Source organism: Trichosurus vulpecula, chromosome 4 (genome assembly GCF_011100635.1).
Source record: "Trichosurus vulpecula isolate mTriVul1 chromosome 4, mTriVul1.pri, whole genome shotgun sequence".
Taxonomy (NCBI): Eukaryota; Metazoa; Chordata; class Mammalia; order Diprotodontia; family Phalangeridae; genus Trichosurus; species Trichosurus vulpecula.
Window position 1 is genome coordinate 116,113,105 of NC_050576.1, and position 15,778 is coordinate 116,128,882.

Genomic DNA, 15,778 nt, shown 5'->3' on the forward strand with positions numbered 1-15,778 from the left:
CCACCCTTTCGGAGCCCAGGGAATCCCTTCTCTCTTTTCTCCCCTGCCATGGACTGCAGTCCCCGGGGAAAACTCAGCCGTAAGTACATCAGCCCCACGATCCCGCCTTCCATCCACACGAGCTAGGAGATGAATGTCCATGGCACTAAAGCGATCCGATTTCGCGTGGAGGCCCGGCTCTCCTTCTTTTTCTCCCTCCCTCCCGGGGATCTCCTTGAGCCAATCAGAGCACCTCGAAGCGTCCGGTTGTAGAGCTGTGGCCCCGGGGATCCGCCCCTCTTTGTTGCGCGGGCCAATGGGTACATTCGGAACATCGGCGGCGGCCGGGTGACATGGTTATATGTCACAAAATAACATTCGATAATGGAACATGGAATAAAGCGACGGCCGCAGCAGCAGCAGCTGCAGCAACAGCCTCAGCCGCCCGGAGAGGCTTTGCTGCAATGAACCCCCACTGCCCGGAGGTAAGAGATTAGAGGCCGGAGCTCGCTCAGTTTCTCCTCCACTCGGCCAGTCCCTCCGAGCATCCTGCATTGGAATTGGGAGGTAAGGGGGTGGGGCGGGGAGGGATTCAGTGCTTCAGCCGGGGTCGGGCTGCTCACTTCTCCTGCAGGGACTGGGGAGGGGTCCTTGGGAGAAAGAGGGGTTGTCCGAGGCTACCGCGCCTCTGCTCTGCGGTCCGGGGCGCTCACATGCTGTTGCCTTGGCTTCGCGGTTAGCAGCATCTGGGCTCGCAGTGGGGTTTGAAACCGTGCATTTGGACTCCCGGGTTGTCCCTCTTTCACTTTCCGCGGACTGCCTTTATTTTTCCTGTCCCTTTCCCCATCTCCCTCCGTCTCTGTCCCGGTCTGTCTATCCACATAAGTGGGGCGGGGAAAGGGGGCGCGGTGCATTGTGTTGATCGTAGAGCGGACCCTCTCGGTGATGCAGGGGAGGTTGTGTTCAAGGCACCCCCCTCTCCTGTCAGCTTTTCGAAAATGCAAGGATGTTTGGACCCAGTGCAAGGACGCCGAGCATAGTACAGTCCCCGCCCCCCTGACAAAACAAATCTACCCTTCGCCTCCTTCTCCACTTGACGGTATGTCTCTTCTGTCTCTGCTGATTTTAGGCACAGTCCCTAAGAGAAGAGGTCCGGCTGCCATCTCTCTGTTAATAGTAGTCTCTCCTTTGCCTGCTTCCTGAAGCAGCCAAGAGTGCAATGGAGAAAGCTTCCTTATTTATGGGGCACTGATCCCGGTGACCAGACATATCTCTCACTTCTCCCCACACTCTCCCCCAACCTTCCCACCCCATCATGACTGGCTCCACATCCAGCGCTCACCACTGCCCCCACCCCAAGGGTGGCAAAGGAGCGCGGTCCAGGAGCACTCACGCACGATCCATGTGCCTCACCAACAATGGGGGGTCAGAGGAGGAAGACAAAGAAGGAGGGGTGCTGTTCCATGTCAACAAGAGCGGCTTCCCCATTGACAGCCACACCTGGGAACGGATGTGGATGCACGTGGCAAAGGTACACCCCAAGGGAGGAGAAATGGTGGGGTCCATCAGGAATGCTGCCTTCCTGGCAAAAGTAAGTAACCTTGCTCCCAGCACCCTTTCCCTCTCCCCTCCCCAGCTGATTGATCGGATCTGCCTGGAATCTTTGGAGGTGGTTTTCCTTCTCCCCCCCCCCCCCACCCCGTCCCCTTTACTCACTGGGATGGATGTCATGGAAGATGTAGAAATTGGGAAAGGACAGGGAAGAAAAGAGGCTTTCAATTCAGGGATTTCAGTCCCGGAAGACTATGCCTGGGCATTCTTGAGCCTTGAGCAGGGGGCTATATTCCTTAATATGTACCTTCATTCTCCACTTCCATTCCCCCTCCCCATCCCCCCAATGAGAGCGAACAAGCTATGGACACGACTCAATACCGCCTAAACCAATAACACGTAGCGCCCCCCTCCCCCCCAAGGGGAGACAGCCCTACTGCTATTCGTCCTTGTTTCCTCCCTCTTGCAAGTGACTTAGCAGGAGATGAATGAATTTGTAGTCACTCAGTCAGGTTTCCCCAGCGTGAATCATTTCTATGCTTAGTGCCAATTTTGCATGACAGTGGCATTCACCCTCGAAATTAGAAAAGAGCAGTCCTCATCTTCCTAGCTCCTCTGGGTAATCTGGGATGAAGTTGTTGCCTCTTAATTGGCGTTTCGACTGTAGATAAAAGGATTTTTCAATTAAATACCAGGATATATTCTTACTGGATAGATGAGACAGAGTGAAGTGGGTAAAATGCCCGCTAAACAGCTTGAGGACCAATCAACCAACGAGCATTTATTAAATACTTATTGTGTGTCGGGCACTATGCTAGGCACTAGGGATACAGAAAAAAGTAAAAATAGTCCCTGCTTTCAAGGAGCTCACCTATGGGGAGAGGAGGGAGGGAGTCAACATGTGAATAACTTAGGTAAATACAAATTATATACAGATTACATGAAAGGTGACTGAATGGATATGTCACAGGCCAGAGACCTGGAGTGGCCTAATGATGCCCTAGTAATATTAAACCACTTGTAAGAGAATAATGTTGGTGCAGTCTTAGGTGAAAGAGAGCATGACTACACTGTGACTGTTCTGTGGGTGGATCAGATTGTCCCCTCCCTACCCTCCCTCTCCTTGAGAGTATGCTGTTAACTCCTATGGAGCCCGAGTAAAGTTTAAGGTAGGATTGATGGTGCTTGTTTGCTGTGTCCTCAACCTCCCATACTTGACCCTGGAGGAAGGATGGAAGAAAAGCCTAGGGTTTGGTCCTAGGATTTATTAAGTTCCTCCACCGTTTGTCATGGAATTATAGAACCTTTGGAAAGAACCTTAGAATCTGGGTATTTCATTCTAATAGCATCCCTGACAAGTTGAATGCCTTCAGGTGATAAGGAGTGCACTACTTTCAAGATAGCTGTGTTTTTGTTCCACCGTTCAGTTGTTAATGATGATGTTTTATAACTCTGGTGGTCAATTTGATTCAACTTGAGTGTCCAGTATGTGCTGGGCACTGAAGACCTGGGTTCAAATACCAGCTCTGCCACTTAATAGCTATGTGACCTTGCACAAATCACTTAACCTCTCCTTGTCCTTAGTTTCCTGATCTGTAAAATGCGGATGGGATACCAGATGGCCTCTAAGGTCTCTTCTAGCTCTAAATCTATGATCTTATGATATTCCAATATTCTGATGGATTTATGATCTTATCAATATGAATGTTCCTTCCAACAGTTGAGATTGCAATCCATCTATGCTTTGTGATCCCAATTAATTCTTATACTGTCTTCCCGTAAATCCCCCAGTGGGAAGTCCATTTTCCATTCTGGGAGCCTTCTTCTAGATATTTTGAATTTGACAGACACCATTCAATTTAACATTAACCTTTACTCTCTCCACTTGACCCATTCACCTTTCCCCTTATGATAATACATATCTCTGTTGGTATTTTTACTGTTTCTCTTGTGCAACTCCTTCTTTGGTAAGATGTTTTAACCAACTCATGCCTACCATATTCCTCTCCATAACCCTTTGCGCAACTGACAATTTAATTCTTCAAAAACTATGGTATTCCACTAGGTACTGGGGAGACAAAGATAAAAATGGACCTGTTTGCTACCCTTAAGGAGCTTATATTCTACTGAAGGAACTATGACATGTATATAGACAAATACAACGCAAAGATTACAACAGGAACAAGGGAGAGATCTCTTCTAGTACTATATCTTTTTTTGGAGGGGAGAAGGCTGGGCAATTGGGGTTAAGTGACTTGCCCAAGGTCACACAGCTCCTAAGTATGTCAAGTGTCTGAGGCCAAATTTGAACTCAGGTCCTCCTGAATCCAGTGGGTGCTCTACTCACTGTGCCACCTAGCTGCCCCTGAGAGATCTGTTCTAGACAAGTGTTCTAGAACATTAGAGGAGGGGGAAGAACACTTTTAGTTTGGGGAATCTGAAGTGGCTGCCTGAAGAAGGTGGCATCTCAACTGAGGCATGGAGGTTTCTAAAAAGAGGGGGTGGGGAAGCAGTGCATTCCAGGCAGGGGGAATGTTTATTGGAGGTCAGAGAACAATTTAGTAGTTCAGGCTGGCAGGAGCATGCATAAAGGGGTATCAGACTAATATGAAATGAGTCTGGAAAGGTAAATTGAAGTTTCCTTCAATGCTGGGAAAAGGAGCTTATATTGTCTCCTAAAAGCAATGGGCAGAACTTCTTATGCTTTAGGCAAAGTTACTTTGCATATAGTTTGTATTCACCACATGTATTGCATATGTATTTCACCAAATGTAGTTCTCAGGAACTTCCATTCATTGGTTCTACTAATATCCAGTCCATCCACTCCTCAGTGGTCAAACTGATGTTCCAAAATGCAGGTCCTGACCCTATCACCCCTATATTCAATTAATTCCAGTGGCTCACTATCACCTCCGGGATCAAATATAAAATCCTCTGCTTGACTTTTTTTTCCACGGATGTATTCTATCATTTCTCCCTTTAATTTTTTTTGAGCAGCTTCTATGTTACTTATTTAATACTTTTAGTTTTCAGAATTGATTTCCACAAGATTTTGAATTACAAATTTTCTCCCCATTTCTACCCTCCCCCCCACTCCAAGATGGCATATATTCTGGCTGCCCCGTTCCCCAGTCAGCCCTCCCTTCTGTCACCCCATCCCTCTTTTCCCGTACTTTCTTGTAGGGCAAGATAGATTTCTATGCCCCATTGCCTGCTCTGCTTGGCTTTTAAAGACCTTCATAACTTGGGCCCCTTCCACCTTAACAGTCTTTTTATGTTTTCCTCTGCAATTCAGTGGCTTCTTTGCTGTTCCTCACCCAAGGCACTCCATCTGAAAACTGAATTTTCACTGACCGTCCCCCAGGCCTGGTAATCTCTTTATTCTTATCTCTTCCTCCCGACTTCCTTCAAGTATCAGCTAAAATTCCACTTTCTACAAGAAGCTTTTCCCAGTGCTCCTTAATTTTAGTGTCTTCCCTCTGGGACTAGCTTCAATTTATCCTATGTCTTGTTTGTAGGTAGTTGTTTACATGTTGTTTCCAACACTGAAGTGTAAGCTCCTTGAAGGCAGGGTCTGTCTTTTGCCTTTCTTTGTGTCCCCATCACTTAGCATAGTGCCTGGCACTATGAAATGCTTACTGACTGACCGTCACACCTCTCACCTGGTTCTCTTACTCGTTTGATTGCTTCTCCTTAGTTCCCTTGGCTAGGTCACCATTCATCCCCCCTTCCCCAAAAGGTATTTGTACCCAAGGCTGTATCCCAGGCCCTCTTTTGGTGATCTCAACTACTTCCATCAGTTCAATGATCTTTATGGAGATGATTTCTACATCTGTAGAATTCACTCTAATCTTTCCCCTGAGCTCCATTTATCCCTCAGCAACTGTCTGCTGGACATTTCTACCTGGATATACCAGAAGAATCTTAAACTCAACATGTTCCAAACACAGTGGATCAATTTCCCTCTTCCAAACTTTATTTGTTCTGCTGAGAGCACCACTAAGACCTCAGGTTCACCCTTGATTCTTCCCTTTCCCTCAGGCAGTTGCCAAGTTTTGTCAATTCTGCCTCCACATCATCTGTCACTCTTCTCTGTTAACATAGTCCTTGCCTAGTTTTAGATCTCCTCCCCTCTTGTCTGGGCTATTGCAACAGCCTCTCAGTTGTTCCCCCTGCTTCCCATCTCTTTCCTCTCAAATCCAGCTGCCAAAGCAATCTTCCTAACTCACAGATCTGACTGTGTCACTCCTCTTGATTCTTCAGTGGCTCCCTCTTGCTTCTAGGATAAAACACACACGGCTCAGCCTAGTGTTTAAAGTCTTTCACAGAATGGTACCAGCCTGCCTTTCCAGCCTTATGTGTTGAGCATTACTCTACTTCTTGTATTCTGTGGGCCAGCCAAACTAGCCTATTTGTGTGACATTTCATTTCCTGTCTCCTTACTTTTGAACCAACTGCACCCCCCACCAATAGCTGGAATGCCCCCCGCCACTTACCTCTTATTATCTTTAGTTTTCTTCCAAGTTCAATTCAGGTGACACCTCCTCCGTAAGACCCTCTCCTGATTCCCTTTGCTGCTAGACCCTCCTTTCCTTCTTCCACCCTGGGCCTCAGACATTTACTGGTTGTGTGGTCTTGGACAATTCACTTAACCTCTGCCTTAGTTACCTCAACTGTAAAATCATCAGCCTTCCAGGGTTGTTGTGAGATTCAAATGAGATATTTGGAAAGCCCTAAAAATAGTGTCTGGTGCATAGAAATGTTTGTTTCCTTCCTTCCTTCTCCACTCTCCCCCACCCCAAACAAATGACCTTGTATTTGCTTTTCATGTATTTTGCAAATAGTTACGTGTACTCATGTAGTCTCTCCCAATAGAATATAAGCTTCTTTGTTTCATTTGTGACTTTGTATCCCTAGCACGTAGCACAACGATTGGCACAAAGTAGGCACTTAATTCAGTTGAATGGTTGGACAGATATCCAGCTATGAAATTTGACATTTCATAATTATATTTCTTCCTTCTAGAGCAGATGCCAAAGTCAAATAGAAAAGGGCCACTAAACCATCTTGAGGGCCACATATTGACTTAGAAAACCACAAAGCAACATTATATATGTTCTATTGTATCTTCGGTTTGTTAAATATTTTCCAGTAATCCATTAGGTTCTAGCCACATTCAGGAGGAGGGCTGTGGGCTTCGTGCAGGCTATGTGTCTGATGCCCCTTTGCTAGCGCAACACAGAAAAATATTTGAAGACAGCTTTTACTCAGTGTAGTAAGTGGAAAAAGCTGCAAGCTAAGAGTGGGGACCACAGATTTCAAGCTCAAAGGACTTCAGCCTCACCCATGTTCACTTGACAGAGAAGTCGTGACTTGGCGGAGGTCATCCAGGTAGTGAGTAACAGAGTTGGGATTTGAATCTAGGTTCTCTGACATGAAATCCAGTAATCCTCCTCCACCCAAGAAGCCTGGGTTCTAGTCTTCACTCAGTGGCAGTGGCCTGTAGCAAAGGTGCCAAACACACATCCCACAATACTCCTGAGTGCTGCCTGAACTAAATTAAAATGTAGTTCCTCTCTGATTTTAGTGTGTTGTATGGTTTTCTAAGTCAATATGTGTCCCATAAGGATCTCATGTAGGGTTTAGTGACCCCCATTTCTATTTGAGTTTGACCCCACTGATATACAATAAAAATCTTATGGGGCTTGAAGCCTGGCCTGTCTTCAACCAGCTTTGCCAATTACTACCTCTAGGACTCACTCTATGTCACTTGGCTTATCCAATTCTCAATTTCCTCTAATATAAAAATGAGGATGATAATATTTGCACTACTCTACCTTACAGAGTTATTTTGAGGATCAAAGGAGATAATATATGTAAAGAGCTATGGAAATGTCAGCTATTTTTAACTCCATAACCTCGAGCAAGTCGCTTAAGCTCTTTGGGCCTCATCTAGAAAATGTAAAGGTTTGAGTAGATGATTTCTAAAGTTCTTTACAGCATTTAAATATTCTAGTTTATGCCCCAGTCTCCTTTTAAACATCCCAACTTCCTCCAATGACTCTTGCATGATGGGGTTTCTAGATGCCTTACCATTCTATTTACCTTTCTCTGGATGCAATCAATTATTCATTAATTCTTGTTGTTTTCAATTACGTCTGACTCTTCATGACCCCATCAAGGCTTTCTTGGCAAAGATACGGGAGCAGCTTGCCATTTCCTTCTCCAGCTCATTTTACAAATGAGGAAACTGAGGCAAACAAGAGTAAAGTGACTTGCCCAGGGTCCCAGGGCTAGTAAGTGTCTGAGGCCAGATTTGAACTCAGAAAGATGAGTCTTCCTGACTCCAGGCCTTTCACTCTACCCACTGTGCCACTTGACTATGATTAATTTGTTGTGTGTGTTTATTCCATTCATCAAAAGTTGCAGCCTCAAAGACATCTAGCCTCAAGTCTTTTTTTTAAATTTTATTTGTCTTTGTTTTGTTTTTTTTGGAGGGGGGAGGTGAGGCAATCAGGGTTAAGTGACTTGCCCAAGTTCACACAGCTAGTAAGTGTCAAGTGTCTGAGGTTGCATTTGAATTCAGGTCCTCCTGACTCTGGGGACAGTGCTCTATTCGTTGGGCCACCTAGCTGCCCCTAGCCTCAAATCTTGAGTATGACTTGTGACCATGGGCAAGTCATTTGGCATAGAGCAACTCAGTGCCCTAGGCAACTGGGGATCCATATGAAGGGAAAGGTGTTTCCTCACCAAGAACTTCAGATACAGTAATAATGAAAACACGTATCTGAACCAATAAATAAAAAATTTTAAATGTGAAAAAAAGTTGCAGCCTCTCTGTGACTAGGTGGATAATTTGCTGACTTGCTGTGGCTCAAACAATTCATAACCTCATGTGCAGCCTTCTGAGCTCTCTACACTTAGCGAGGCTAATCCTTAAACGACAGACAGAGAGACCTTCTGGGGCCCATCCTTGCAGCCTTTCCAGCTTGGTAAGAGCTGCCAGGTTGTTCTTTGCCTGAATAGTCTTCAAGGTCTCATCTATGTCATGATGAGGCATGGAAAGACTGGCTTTTTTCTTCTGAGAATGCAGTCCCCAAACTGAACACAATACTCAAGATGTGGTTTGACCAGTGGGACTATTACATATCATGACCTGAATACTATACTTCGATTAATGCAACTTAAGATCAAATTAGCTTCCTCTTCTCCCCTCCCAACCCTAGCAGTTTAATCAATAATACTGTTGGCTCAGAAAAAAAAAACCCACTCTTTGTCTATTAAAGACCATTTGGGGGCACTAGAAAATACATCTGCCTGCCTTTTGGCAGGAGCCTGACAAGTATAGGACAGAGAGGATGAGAGTTGGCTGCAGTCTGGAGTTCAGTTGTTCCTTACCGGGTATTTCCCCGTGAATCAGCGAGACACTGACCTGTTTCTCTCAGGCTACACTCTAGTCTGAGTCTCTCCCAAGCTGGGACAAATAGCTCTGAGCCTACGATTAACCTTGAATTCTTACTTAAAATTCTAAAGGACCAGAGTCATAGAATCTCAGACTTGGATGAGATCTGAGGTCTTTTCTTCTTTCATTCTTTTTTTGACCTCTTTATTCTTGACATGTGACACTGAACCATCTGCTTCCAGATGTCCCTTCTTCCCATGGCTTCTGTGACATTGATTGCCCTTTCACAGTTCTCCTCCTAGTTCTCTGACTGAATCTTCTCTGTCTACCTGGCTAGTTTCTTGCTGTCCTTCCACCCCTTACTTGTGGATATCTCCAAAGCCCTGTCCTTGGCCTTCTTTTCCTCTCTCTATTTTCTCCCTCAGTGATTATAGCCAGTGGCTTTAGTGATTACCCTTATACGGGGATCGGGACTGGACCTGTGATTTTATTGGTATAGGGGAATCCCCGGTGAGGATACTCCCTCTGCCAATTCAGGTTGACTCTTTCTAGTCTTAGAAAGTTGCCTTAGGCAGTGAGAGGTTTAATGACTTCCCCAGCCTTCCTGCACTGCCAGGTCTACATCCCATCTTGAGGACCTAGCAAGAACAGCCACCATGGAAAGCACTTCCTGACTTTCTTGTCAATGATTCTTTCCCCCTTTCCCCCTGCTGGCTGAATGTTGACCCCCACACCCTATCCTCTGCCAGAGTTCTGATTCTATTCCAACCTTCTGACCCACTCTTCCCTCTTCAAAGGTGGTAAGCCAGGCCCTTCAATGTCAATGCCTTTGCTGCCTGGACTTGGCTACTCGCACTGATTAGATGAGCTGTGAATCACCAGCTCTCACTACACACTTTGCTGTGAGATGGAAGACAATTTGCCCTTAACATGTGCTTTGCCACTGCACCCTTTAGTCTCCCAAATACTGCCATCTGACTTGCTACTGCCCCCTAAGGACCCCTGGACTTTACCATCTGCCCTGCAGTTAAACCCTCAGGACTAACAAGTCGTTCCATCTGCTCCTCAGCTGAACCCTCCTCTATGGGTTATCTCCCCCAATTGGAGTGTTTTAATATTTGTATTCCCAGCATTTAACACAGTGCTTCACAAACCTTAAGTACTTAATATATATTTTTCATTCATTTATTCATATATTCATTCATTTTCTTTGTCTGAAATGGACACTTATGCCATCCAAATCTCTCTGTGTTATAGTCTTTTCCTTCCTTCAAAAATCACCTTAGGTCCTGTGTTTTCCATGACCTCCCCCTTTCCCCTAAGTGAAAGGTATTTCTCCTTCTTCAAATTTCTGATAGCATGTTGCTTACACTTTGCTTTTACTCTTATCTTGTATCATAGTTACTAGTCTAAATGGAGTTCCCCCATTAGATTGTAAGCTCCTTGAGGGTAAGGTCTATGTCTTAGATATCTTCATATACTCAGAATTTAGCACAAAGTGTGTTGAATTGATGGCTGACTGAATCACAGAATCAAAATTCTCTCCAATCTCATAGTTGGAGGAGCTAGAGAATTAATCTAATCCAACTCCCAACTAAATAGAGATCTCTTCTACAAAACGGTTGTCCCATTTCCATTTGGAGGCTTCTAACAGTAAGAAACTCAGTACTTCTGGAGGTAGACTGTTCTACCTTTGGGCACCTCTAATTGTCAGGAAGATTTTCTTTATCTTGAGCTAAAATCCTCATCCCTGTAACTTCCAGCCACCACTAGTAGTTCTATCCTCTGGGGCCAAGAAGAACAAGCCTAATCTCTCTGCCTCATGCCACCCTTCAAATACTTGAAGACTTCTCTCATTCCCCACTCGTGGTCCCCCAGCCTCCAACATGTTAAATATCTTCTACCCTCTGACTATCCGTAGTTCCATCAACCAGTCCTATGTGGCTTCATTTCTAACCCTGACCACCACCACACTAGTTACCTCCTGCTGGATGTTCTTTAGCTGGCCAATGGCCTTAGTAAAATATGACCCCCAGAAAACAGTCCTCCAGAAGTGATCTGCCCAAGGGAGGACTATCAGGGCCATCACTGCCCTCCTTCAGGACATTATGTTTCCATTAATAGAATCTAAGAGCACATTGAAAGATCATTCATACTTTTGAGGGGTGAGCTCCTCCTGTCTGGATAGGGGTGGGGAGAAAGCTTTGCAGTCAGTTTGTGGTAGTCAGCCCATTCCTCCCTCCCTCTCTACCATTCTCTTTAGGGCCCCTCATTCCTTCAGCCTCTCCCTATTACTCAGTTCTGGTTCAGTTTGGCCCCATTTCTGCCAGCAGCTGCGGTGGCACCAGCTCCAGTTGCTACCAGATTATCTTTGTCTGAGGCTCAGATTCCTGACTGCCCTGGGGCCAGAATCCTGGTCTAGCCTGAGCATGTGATCACAATGTACATTCTCCAGCTGTTCTCCCAGGCTTCCAGAGATAACTTTTCTTCCTTGTCTTTTCTTTTCAGGATAGGGACAGCCAAAGACTTTTCTTTCTTTACTCTTTTTTAAAGAATTCCGGTTTTCCCCTCCAGAAAGCATCCACCATTGTTTGGCCATGATGCACACACACCACTTAGGCTTGAGATGATTTTTCCTTATATTTTCCCAGCAGGCCAATTTGTGTTTGCCTAGACCAAAGGGAATCGAAGCCTGTCCCCATATGCTTGTTTGTGCCCTGTTCTACAGGTCTCCCTGACCATACCCCCAGCTCCTGGTCTTTGGGCTAGCCCAGCTCTCTTCCCTAGGTCTTGGGCACAGGTTCACAGAGTTGAGATGTTGTGGTATGATAGGGCACCTCTAGGAAGTGCCTCAGACAGGTGGACTACATGCCCTAGGGCAGAGGTACCACATGCAGTCAGAGGACCACACATGGCCCCCAAAACTCCCAAGTACAGCCTGAACCAGATTAAAATGTAATTGGGAAATACTTAACAAAATAAATAAAAATGCAGTGAAACATAGATAACATTACATTTTGAAACTGCGTCAATATGTGGCCCACAGGGCTCTTTATACAGATTAGTAGCCCCCATTTCTAGTTAAGTTTGTCCCTACTGCCGCAACAGCAGGGGGTCATGTAAGGGGAAAGGGACAGGCAACCTGGATACCAATTTCAATTTGCATTTGACTGCTGCAGCCTGGGAAGATCATCTGCGATGAAGAACTACTCAGTCACAGAGGAAGAGGGTGTGATTGGGAAATAGCTATTATTAGGGCCAATTAAGTAGAGGCCTCAGCCATCCCTTTCTCAAAGACTTTTAGGACAAGAGTGCACTGGGCTCCTCTCTGGTTGGAAGGAAATGGCTCTTTGCTGTCTGAAGATCCTCTCCTCTTCAGGTTCTGACAAAGAGCTTCCCTCTCTTTCCTAAGTCTGAGCTTAGAGAATCATCATCATAATAATAACAGTAACTACTTAGATTAATATAACTTCTATCTTCATAAAGTGCTCTTGTATCTAGGCTTATATTTTACCTCCATACCATCCCTGAGGGGTGGGTAGGTGTAATGTCTCTCAGAAATGCTGCTAGAAGTATAGGGCAGAATCTCCTGTCATTTCCATAAAAATGATGAGTACAAACCCACTTAACCCACTCACTGTGTCTAGCCAGTTCCAAGCTATGCTTCACATCTCATGCATTGGCTCCATCCATCCATTCATCTAGCTTTCCATCCATCCATCCTTCCATCCATCTATCCATTCATCCATCCATCAGCTCCATCCATCCATCCATCCATCCATCCATCCATCCATCTAGCTTTCCATCCATCTATCCTACCCTTCTTGCATGCAAAATTTTGACTACCCCTATAGTATTCCACCCCCATCTTTTTCCATTTCTTACTCTAGGGACAGTAATCAAATTTATCCTACCGTCACTTCTGTAAAGGATTTGACAATCACCACTTATGGCTGTACTAACCTTCCCTATGATTCACCAGACCCAAATTTCCTTACCTAGCCAACAATCCGCTAAATGTGTTATCTATCTTTGTTAAACTATAACATGCCCCGCTGGGGGCAAAGACTACCTTACTTTTGCGTTTGTGCCCTCAACATCTAGGATAGTGCCTGGCACATAGTAGGTGCTTTTTCATTCATTTATATGCAGTCTAAGCTGTACCTGAATCACTATGTCATCAAAGACATCCTTGGGTGGTACCAAGTATGATCATGACACATGAGATGTTTAGGCAGTTTGGTGGCAAAGTGAGTAGAGTGGGCCTGGAGTCAGGAGAGACCTGAGTTCAAATCCAGCCTCAGATAGTTACTAGCTGTGTGACCTTGGGTAAGTCACTTAACCTCTGCTTGCCTGTTTCCTTAATTATGAAATGGGGCTAATAATAGCACCTACTTCCCAGGGTTGTTGGAAGGATCAAACGAGATAATTGTAAAGTGTTTAGCACAGTGCTGGACACATAGTAGGTGCCATATAAATGTGAGCTGCTATTATTATTAGGAATACAAAAACACATTACATTGAAATTTTCCCCCTCCCCCTTCCAGCCATCCGGAACACTTAGAAAAAGCAGGATTTCCTGGATTGCTGACCAAGTACAGCTGTACTCTGTCCTAAAAGCTCATTTGGGTCAGCGCTAAGCCAGTTCTGTCCCAAAGCAAAAGACTTGCAGCCAGTTTTAGAGTCACCAGAGCCATAGGAGTCACTCCCTCTTCTCTTTAAATATCTCCTTAAAATGCCGCCTTCACACCTCAGGATGATGGTACAGTTATTTGTAACACCCAGGGATGTTTCAAAGCTTAAATAAGATAATAGACATAGAGCACTATGCAGCAGCAGCTAGGTGGCACAGTGAGTAGAGCACCGGCCCTGGAGTCAGGAGGACCCGAGTTCAAACTCGGCCTTAGACACTTGACACATTTACTAGCTGTGTGACCCTGGGCAAGTCACTTAACCACAATTGCCCTGTCTTCCCCCCTCCAAAAAAAAAGCACTATGCAAACCTTAAAATGCTATATAAATGCCTGTTGTTGTGTTGTTGTTAACCTAGTCACCAGGCTCCCAGCTGATGATGATGTCATTGCTGGAGCTTTCTACTGCCTAGAAATAAGGCTGTACACCGGCTGATGTCCAGGCTGGTCATAGGGTTGGGACAGGACACCAGAGCAGGTTGCTATCTCTGATTTCTCTTCAACCCTCAATGAATAGAAGACTAATGGAAACATCAGTGCCCACCATTGTGTCTTCTTATGTGCTAAGGGTTCAATTTCCTATCTTTCTGATCATTGAAATAGAGACTTTTCTCTCTTCTCACCTCCACCAGCCTTTCCTCTATTCGCTTCTGACTCCTAACCTCTGACTACAGAGACAGAGACAGAGACAGAAAGACAGAGACAGAGGCAGACAGAGAGATAGAGAGAGAGCAGAGAGAGAGAGAGGAACAGAGATATATAGAAAAAGACAAACAGGGAGAGAGAGGATGAAAATTATGTCTTCTCTTGGCACCAATCAGAATGCCAGGAAAAGAACCTTTCAGGAATGGATTTGTGTTTGCTTGTGAAATCCTACCCTTTGGAGGGGGGAGTCAAAGAGGGAGTCTCCCTGCAGTGGGGGCTTCCTCTCAGTGAGGGAAAGGGACATAATTAGTCATCTTCTCCCAACAAGGGTGAGATAGCTGTTCCCAAAATAGTCCTGCCCCTTCACTCTGGGAATCTTCCAACGCTAATTGAGAAGTTAGTCCTGCATCTGAACTCCAGCCTGTTATTCCAGATGTCAGTGTAAATTGTAACAAGATGAGATAATTCAGTTCTTCTGTGATGTCCCTCCACCACCCTCACCAAGGACCCTGCCACGTATGAGGTTTTTGAAATGGGTACCTTGACAAGAAGAGTTAGCCTACCCCACAGAATAGAACACGTTGGCCCAAAGCACCTCTTTTATTCTCCTTTCTTCCTCTAGCTGCACTCTCCATAGTTTATGCTGTCCAATTCCACAATAATTTATTAAACACCTACTATGTGCCAGGTACTCCAAAAAAATAATCCCTCTCCTCAAAGAGCTTACATTCTATGTGGAGGAAATGTACCCATGTAAATAAATAAAAAATGCATATAATGAAATTTCCAGGGAGAGAACATTGATCTAATATGATGGGCTGTTTGTCAACAACAGAAAGAGGGTTTCAGAGGACACGTTGGAATGATCATGATAATAGTCACCATTGATACAATGCTTTAAGGTTTGCTAAATGACATATAAATATGTGTGCATACGTATCCATACACACACATATATTTATCTATACAATAATAATAATGATAGCTAACATTTATATAGTGCTAACTGTGTGCCAGGCACTGTGCTAACTGCTCTAACCTTATTATCTTATTTGATCCTTACAACAACCCTTCAAGGTAGGTGCTGTTATTATCCGCATTATATAGGTGAAGAAAATAAGGCAAACGGGGTTAGTTGATTTGCCCTGGATCACACAGTTAGCATATGTCTGAGGCCAAATTTAACTCAGGTCTTCCTGACTCCAGGACTGACCCTCTATCCACTGATCCTCACAACTATTCTATGTCATTATGACCCCCATCTTACACATGAGGAAATTGAGGCCGAGAAAGGTTAAATAGCTTTCCCAGTCATGGTACCTGAAGTAGGAGGAAAGAGTGGGATAGGCACAGTGGAAGAATAGAGCTAACATGGATGAGTGTGAGGAAGGATGGAGCGGTGCTCAGGGAAGGGAGCTTTTCCCTCTGCATTCTGTGATTGAATCCCAAATATTTTGAGTAAAAACATAATGTAGTAATGATAATAATAATGGCCACTGTTTGCATAGCT

General features: G+C 44.9%; 1 protein-coding gene across 2 annotated transcripts in view; it reads left to right on the forward strand.

Moving 5' to 3' along the window:
- Nucleotides 1-274: 274 nt before the first annotated feature.
- VASH2 (vasohibin 2) overlaps nucleotides 275-15,778 on the forward strand; it is a 54,992-nt gene continuing 39,488 nt past the window's right edge. Inside the window, exons 1-2 of one of the 2 annotated variants that reach the window (XM_036755933.1) lie at nucleotides 275-546; nucleotides 1,109-1,570. In XM_036755933.1, coding sequence (XP_036611828.1) covers nucleotides 1,295-1,570 — 276 coding nt within the window. In that variant the 5' untranslated portion in view covers nucleotides 275-546; nucleotides 1,109-1,294. The remainder of the gene's footprint in view (nucleotides 547-1,108; nucleotides 1,571-15,778) is intronic. The other variant, XM_036755934.1, reaches the window with a different exon arrangement.